Consider the following 6,892-nt stretch of genomic DNA (forward strand, 5'->3'; position numbering starts at 1 on the left):
AGAGAATAATGACTATGCTGTCATCATCTGACAAAAGAAAAGGCTGTAATTACAAAATCACCTCTCTATGACTTGGCTGAGAGCAGAGTAGGTGCACAAGAGGTGAGGCCCGGTGCCCAGTCCATATTTATGTGAGAAAAGAGCTGGAAAACATGAAATAAAAGAGAGGAGGGTCCACGGAGGGATTTTTATGATTTTCTTTTTTTGTATGTGGGTGAGATTCAAGAGGGATTGAATGAAAGGGTGTGAATTTGTCTGAAAAGGTCAAACAGAAGACAATTCCTCTTCAGAGTGACATAAGAGCTCCCCTTTCTCTCTGTCACTGTCTCTTCCCTTTTCATCCTTTCACCCCCGAGAGAATTCAGCCTGTTTTGGTCCACGGTCTCTCCTAGCTCCCTCCTTCTCTTCCTCCCTCATCCCTTCCTTTCATGGTCCTACAATCTCCCCTCTCTCACCGGGTGAGAACACCTTTTTTTCTCCCCCTCCCCTCCCTCCTCACTGTCTTTTTTTATCTGTCATACTCTGACTCAGTCCCTCCCTGTCTCTCTTGGGTATTCAGTCGCCGTCCTCAGCATCTCCACCTGCGTCGGTCCTCCAGCAGTCGACCCGTGGATGCAGCCTTCCCTGCGAGGTGACGCAAATGCTCAAATTCAGACTCCTGCACGTGCACACGGACACACACACACGGCGTACGATGTAAATCAGCAGAAGTGCCCGCAGATGTGCCCTTCATTGCCATCTGTTGAGAGAAATGTGATAGGAGTTCACAGGAAGCCGTTTCACATTCAGTGGGGTGTTTTTTCCACCCACAGCTGTAAACATCAAAACATACACAATGTCATGCGAACTGCAAAAGGTTAGGAAGCTGACACCGAGAAAAATCTCTTTCTTGCGTCGTTACCCGATTGGCAGCAATATCAGCTTTTACAGCTTTGCAGTTAATGACAATGAAAGATATGAACGAGTGTAATTCAGGCTTTCAGTGTCCATTAAACACATTATTTAAGACATCACTGTAACCATCATCATCGTCCTTTTGAATTAATTCACATAATTGAAAACATAACTGTATTTAGTCACACCACAGTAGGCAAAAATAGGTCACCTCAAGGTCATCCAGACATAGTGTGTTACCTCAGTGTCTATTGTGGGTTTTATGAGTGGGTGAAAGATAAAGTGAAATAGCTCAGAAAGAGCAGGCATGAGGAAATGCAGAAGGAAATTTGTGGTCATGGCAGGTTCATAAAGTGCAAAGAAGAGTGTGATGGGGGGGAAAACGTAGGCATGGGAGGCGAAATGAGGAAAGCTGCAGAGAAAAGGCTCAGAGAGGGACAGAAAACAACATTACAGATCAGATGAGAGAAAGGTTAATGAGAAGAATCAATAAGATAGTGATTTCATACCCTTCTAATGAAGGAGGACAGAGCCAATAGCTGATTCAGGCTTTCAGTGCTCTGGAGCCCCGGGGAATATTTGAACAATATTAGTTTACAGGCGTGCATGCTTGTGCACACAAAGGGAGGAGGGGGGACAAAGAAGATGCAGAGGCACCCAGTTATGCATAAAGAAGCCACAATCAGAGGAGAAATTAAAAATAAATTGTGCTTACTAATTAATGAAATAAGCAGTCTCTGTGGGATAAGCCTGATGGGGAGGAGATGCGTGTGTCACATCATTTTCTGAATTCTCTCCCCCGAGGTTTCAAAACATTCAAAACCGTCTGCAGGGCAGAGAGCAGCAATATCATCAGCAGAGAAAAAACTAAGTTATTAATGTGGAACCCAAAATAGATGCTAACTGTGCGTATAACACATCGTCATTTCACAAAAGTGTGGTGCCTGTTTGGATATAATCCATACGTGCATTCATTTTCTTCACTACTTGCTCAGGGTTGCTGGAGCCTATCGCACTAGACACAGAGTAAGAGTTGGGATACACCCCACACACAATGGACGCATACAAGAAATGTATTTTTAAAAAGTCTAGTTTACATGTCTTCAATCCATAAAGCACCACAGTATTCCACTTGCTGTGATATGAAAGAGTGTGTGTGTGTGTGTCCATGGAGCTGTCTGCCCACTTATGTGAGGCATCAGGTGGGATATGACCAGTCACAGAGGCGTTCTATCCGCAGGGTGGTTTGATTGACACACAAACATAAAGCGTCAAGAAACTGCTTTGGGAGATCCAAGTGAATAGACAGGGAGTAGGAATAAAAACAATAAACAAAATGAAACACGCTCTGTGGGAGGAGGGAGAGAAAGCGTGACAGTGGTGTCAGGCAGGTGGGATGAAGGGAGAGGAAGGGAACAAATAAAAGGTGGAGAATCTCAGAGGACTGTGGAAACAAAGAAAGAGGCCATAAGTATTGTTGCCTTGTATCTGCATATTAATGTGGTTGTTTATTATTTCAGTGTGTTCAGTCCCAGAACAGCAGATATCTATGTAATATTAATGAATAAAAATGTAACAAATTAGTCGCTATAATAAATGTATTACTGCAGTCTGTCCATGCTAAGTTAGTGCTTTCCCCCCTGTTATTATCACAAAGAACTAAAGCAGACACTTTTGGATTTAACTATTTTTTATTTTAGGAGCAAAGAGATTACCAGTTGTCAGGGTCTTTGGAACTAACTTACCATTGTGGAAACTAAGGCTCACCTATCGTTTACCTGCCTGCCCATGAACACACCTCAAGTCTCCTAGAAGTCTGCCGGCCCACCTGTAACTCTTCAAACTCTGTCATCATCCAGTCTAGCAAGTAAGGCCTCAGAGGCTTTTAACTATTCTCCTTCACAAATTGCCATAATCAGCCAGCTCTCATCTGTCTCCCTGTCCTCCTGAGTTTAGCTGATGGAAAAGGGCTCAGCGCCATAGCCTGCCTGCCCTTTGTTAATTCCCTGAATTCTATAAATAAACCGTTTGAAACCCTTAGCCACGGTCTGAGTCTGCTCTTTGGGTCTGGTCACTGCAAAAACATGACAGCAGTGCTATTCAGTATCTTACACCATTTATTTCTGTTCCATAAAGATGAGTGAATTTCCTGTTTATATACTGCACTTCAGTAACAATTGGGGAAAAAAATCATGCCAGATATCTAAACTGATATGGATGTGTTAGGAATTAAAAGACACCCCGAAAATCATAGAGAAAAAATGATGTTACAGGCTAGTACAGGGGTCGGCAACTTGCGGCTCCGGAGCCCCATGCGGCTCTTTAGTCGTTATACTGCGGCTCTGCATGGTTTAGGAAAATAAATTACAAGTATTTAGCTGAAGTGTATTTTTTGTATTAGTTCTTTTTAAACTTGTACTTCTAAATTGAAAGATTATTGTGATATTGAAATATAAAAATAAAATTATATTTTATTATTTTTTGTTGCTCAAAATAAGCGTCACACTCGCTTTGGAGTTGACGTCACGCCGCAGTGCATTGTGGGATCGCGGCGCCATGTCAGTAGGCCAGAAAGCAAAACGAGCGCACAGTGCTGGAGTGTTGGAATCGGGACTGCCAGAACCATGCTCAAAATCAGCGCAAAAGACAAAGGGCTGTATCGCGACCGATTGCGCCCAGACGCCAAGAGACGGTACTTTGAAAAAATTGCGTGCATCGGTAATGTGGACCCGTATGAAATAAGGAAGTGGAGTGGAAACCCAGACGACCTACCGCCGTTGTCCTATCCCGATATCTTCGCATACCTTGTCTGTGGAGTCAGCGCATACACAGCGAACCAGTTTAAGAATTATAAATCCCTGGAGGCCCACATCCAATTCACAAACGGCTGGGTGCAAGATTTGTCCATCTTTAAGCCTCCACGCTGCGAGTACGTTGTCGTTAAGACAAAGGTAAGTCGGTTTGAACTTGATAACTTTCTAAACAACTTCCTTGTTACCGTTTTTGCTTTGCACGTACACTCGTACAGCCAACCCATCTATATTAGCCTTGGTTAATTAAAGACCTTTTATTAAAAGTGGCTTTTGTGTGTTTCAGGTACTGCACTCACAACGACTGAATGAAACTGCATTACAGCCATGGGTCATTGTGAGCACCAATGGGAGGGTTGAGGCTGCTCACTGCACATGCATGGCCGGAGTTGCAGAGGCCTGCACCCATGTCGCTGCTCTTTTGTTTAAAGTCGAGGCTACAGTGTGTATCAGAGGCACCAGAACTGTAACAGATGAGTCTGCATATTGGGTATTGCCCGGAAATATGACCAAGATACAGCCCGGGGTTGCACATAACATCGACTTCTCCTCAGCAGCTGCCCAAAAACGTGGTCTTGATGAAATCATAAACACACCCTCTGCATCGAGAGGCAAAAGGAGGCGATCGCACAAAAGGCGGATTCCTATTGCAACGCTGGAGGATTTGTCACCATTACTGGATACACTGCAGGACCACAGCAAAGCAGTGAGTTTGTGTGGAATAGAAAACTATTACACCAACTACACTACACAGTCACCCACATTGCCCCAATCCCCGGCGTGTTTACACAACAAAGACGCTGAGTCCCTTGGCCTTCCTGATCTTCAGGTGGACTGTCTAAAGTTTCTTAAATAGCCTGTAACGTTTCATTTTGTGGTTCAAGATTGATGCCAGCTGTGTGTTGCCATGTAAATAGTTTGCATTTCATTTTTATGTACTTGCTAAGTACATGTGAACAGATCAAGAATAAAAAACAAACAAATATACTATTCTTTTCTGTTTTATTGAAACTGCTTCACACAAAGTACAATTATTTACAATGAACTACACATGCAACACAACAGCTTTATGAATACTCAACAAGAGCAAGTTTCATTTGGCCCTGGTTTGACAACCACACTGGGGCACATATTCACCAAAACACAGCAAACCTTAACAATCTTATCAAGCAGTGTTGTGTTTATTTCTGCTCTGCCCTGTTCACTGCACACACAATGCCCTTTAGCTTCCGTGACGCTGTCTGTCCGATCACCACTGTCCACATTTGCAGCTGGTACCTCAACCTCCACTTGTCCAACACAACTGCTGTCCACTGCCTCCATGACATTGTGATTTTGTTGTTGGTCTTCTGTCAGATCTTCATCGATCACTTCTGCACGGGGCACACCTTCAGACTCTGCAGCTGCATAACGAAAGCCTGTAAGTTAAAATTAGTGGATACACATAAGGTAAATGTACACCAATATTCCAATGACAGGTGTGTGACTCATATGGAAGTTATGTGAGGATTAGTGTACAATGATAGCAATTTAGTATGTTTTTAGAGGCCCATGTGCAGTGTTGGTGCCCAGTCTGGATTTGTTACATGCATTTCATATGCTGGTTTGCCTGCAATAATGCCAAATCATAAGCTACTCAGTCGACATGACGACATGACGTGGTTCTGCAGCATCACACATTAGCATGTTTTATCTCATTATCTATGACCTCAGCGCATTGCAAATAACACTGAAAGCCTTTTAATAGTGATATGAATTCATTTGGAACTAACCGGAAAGAAAATGCGGCGAGCAAACCAACAAAAAGCTGGGGATTGCAGAGAATTCGATATCCGCTCGTCTCACCGCTGCAATCCAAGCCTGACGTCTTTGTTTAGTAATATCGGATCCATGGGATCCCTCACGTTGCCTCCAGGATGGAAAACGATGAAAAGAGAGCCCGTTATCCAGTTTCTTGCCTTCACGATCCTGTGATCTAACGTTGCAACCGACAACACAACACGTATGAACCATAGCTGAAGCTGTATCCTGTGTCTGGCCTACTGTCATGGCGGAAGGGGGCGTTGGCCACTTCCCGTGACATCATGCTCCAAAGCCCTATACTCGCCGAAACGCCGTGCATTTACCGAGACTTTCAACCCCAGGTAGGCCAATTATGGATCTTCGGATCCACATTATGCGAGCAGCTATTCTCCACCGCGAACTATGTTAAAAACAAACACGGCTCCCGCGTCACAGATGACAGCTTACAGTCCTGCGTAAAGATGAAAGTGACTTCACTGTGCGCAGAGGTTCAGGAGCAGAAGTCCCATTGTAAACATATCACGGCAGACCTGACGATGTTTCCATGAACACGCTTTTCGGCATCTCTTTATTGACCACTTTTCACACACGGTTGCTGTGCGCATACAGCCGGCTGTAGCTTTTCAGCTCACAGCCCGACAACACAACAGCAAAGAGAGCACAGACTTTAAGGCGGCGAGGCGTGATTGCGGGTGCAGCTCAGGTGCGTACGCCTCCCCTGCAGCGGCGCTGCAGACCAAGCCCCGCCACACACATTTACCATGTAAAATAAATAAAAGTAATTAAACAAATATTTATGCAGAATTTTGCAAATATTTATTTTTCATTTTTTTAGCAGCATAGTGCTTTTTTCCAATTATTTTTTAAAATTCAGGTCAAGGCTCCAAAAGTCCAAAGGCGATATAAGGCTGGCGGCTCTCAACGGTTTTTCTTTGCTACATGGATCATTTTAGTTCAGCTGGGTGTCTTTTCTTTTATTATATTTCTTTAAGAGTTCAAAATGTGTTCATTACATAAATAAAATGTAATTTTCTCTGTAGCACTTCATGGATTTCATAAGCAACACACTTTAGTTGTTCACACAAAGCATAAAGGTAGAAAAAACAATATATACAGTGTTATCTTCAAGTATTTGCAGCTCCCAGTGTTTTCTTTTGCGTAGAAACTGGGTCCAAATGGTTCTTTGGTTGATAAAGGTTGCTGACCACTGAGCTAGTACATTTTGAGGAGTTTTATTGGATTTAGTTCAGGGAAAATGGGGGTCAATGGTATCAGCTCCTTCATCCTCCAGGAATTGACTGGATATTCTTGCCATATAAAGCCGGGCACTGTACCGCACCAGGAGGAACCCAGGACCCACTGCACCAGTGTACAGTCTGATAGTG

At 43.6% G+C, this 6,892-nt stretch overlaps 1 protein-coding gene across 1 annotated transcript; it reads left to right on the forward strand.

Annotated features, from left to right (window-relative positions):
• Positions 1 to 3,518: 3,518 nt before the first annotated feature.
• LOC147327454 (uncharacterized) lies at positions 3,519 to 4,595 on the forward strand. The gene is made up of 2 exons (XM_086297541.1): positions 3,519 to 3,845; positions 3,991 to 4,595. Exons 1-2 carry the CDS (start codon positions 3,519 to 3,521, stop codon positions 4,558 to 4,560), a joined length of 897 nt encoding a protein of 298 aa, XP_086153667.1. The 3' UTR covers positions 4,561 to 4,595.
• Positions 4,596 to 6,892: the final 2,297 nt, after the last annotated feature.

This window comes from Aulonocara sp. 'chitande type north' Nkhata Bay, linkage group LG6 (genome assembly GCF_057382095.1).
Source record: "Aulonocara sp. 'chitande type north' Nkhata Bay isolate Kocher_YH1m ecotype deep benthic linkage group LG6, A_spYH_male_GT1.1, whole genome shotgun sequence".
Lineage (NCBI taxonomy): Eukaryota > Metazoa > Chordata > Actinopteri > Cichliformes > Cichlidae > Aulonocara > Aulonocara sp. 'chitande type north' Nkhata Bay.

What these genes read in the sequence shown, in the direction of transcription:
- LOC147327454 (XM_086297541.1), top strand. Translation starts at nt 3,519, where the DNA reads ATGCTCAAAATCAGCGCAAAAGACAAAGGGCTGTATCGCGACCGATTG. An exon ending in ACGTTGTCGTTAAGACAAAG is followed by an intron (nt 3,846 to 3,990) that starts GTAAGTCGGTTT and finishes TGTGTGTTTCAG; the next exon opens with GTACTGCACTCACAACGACT.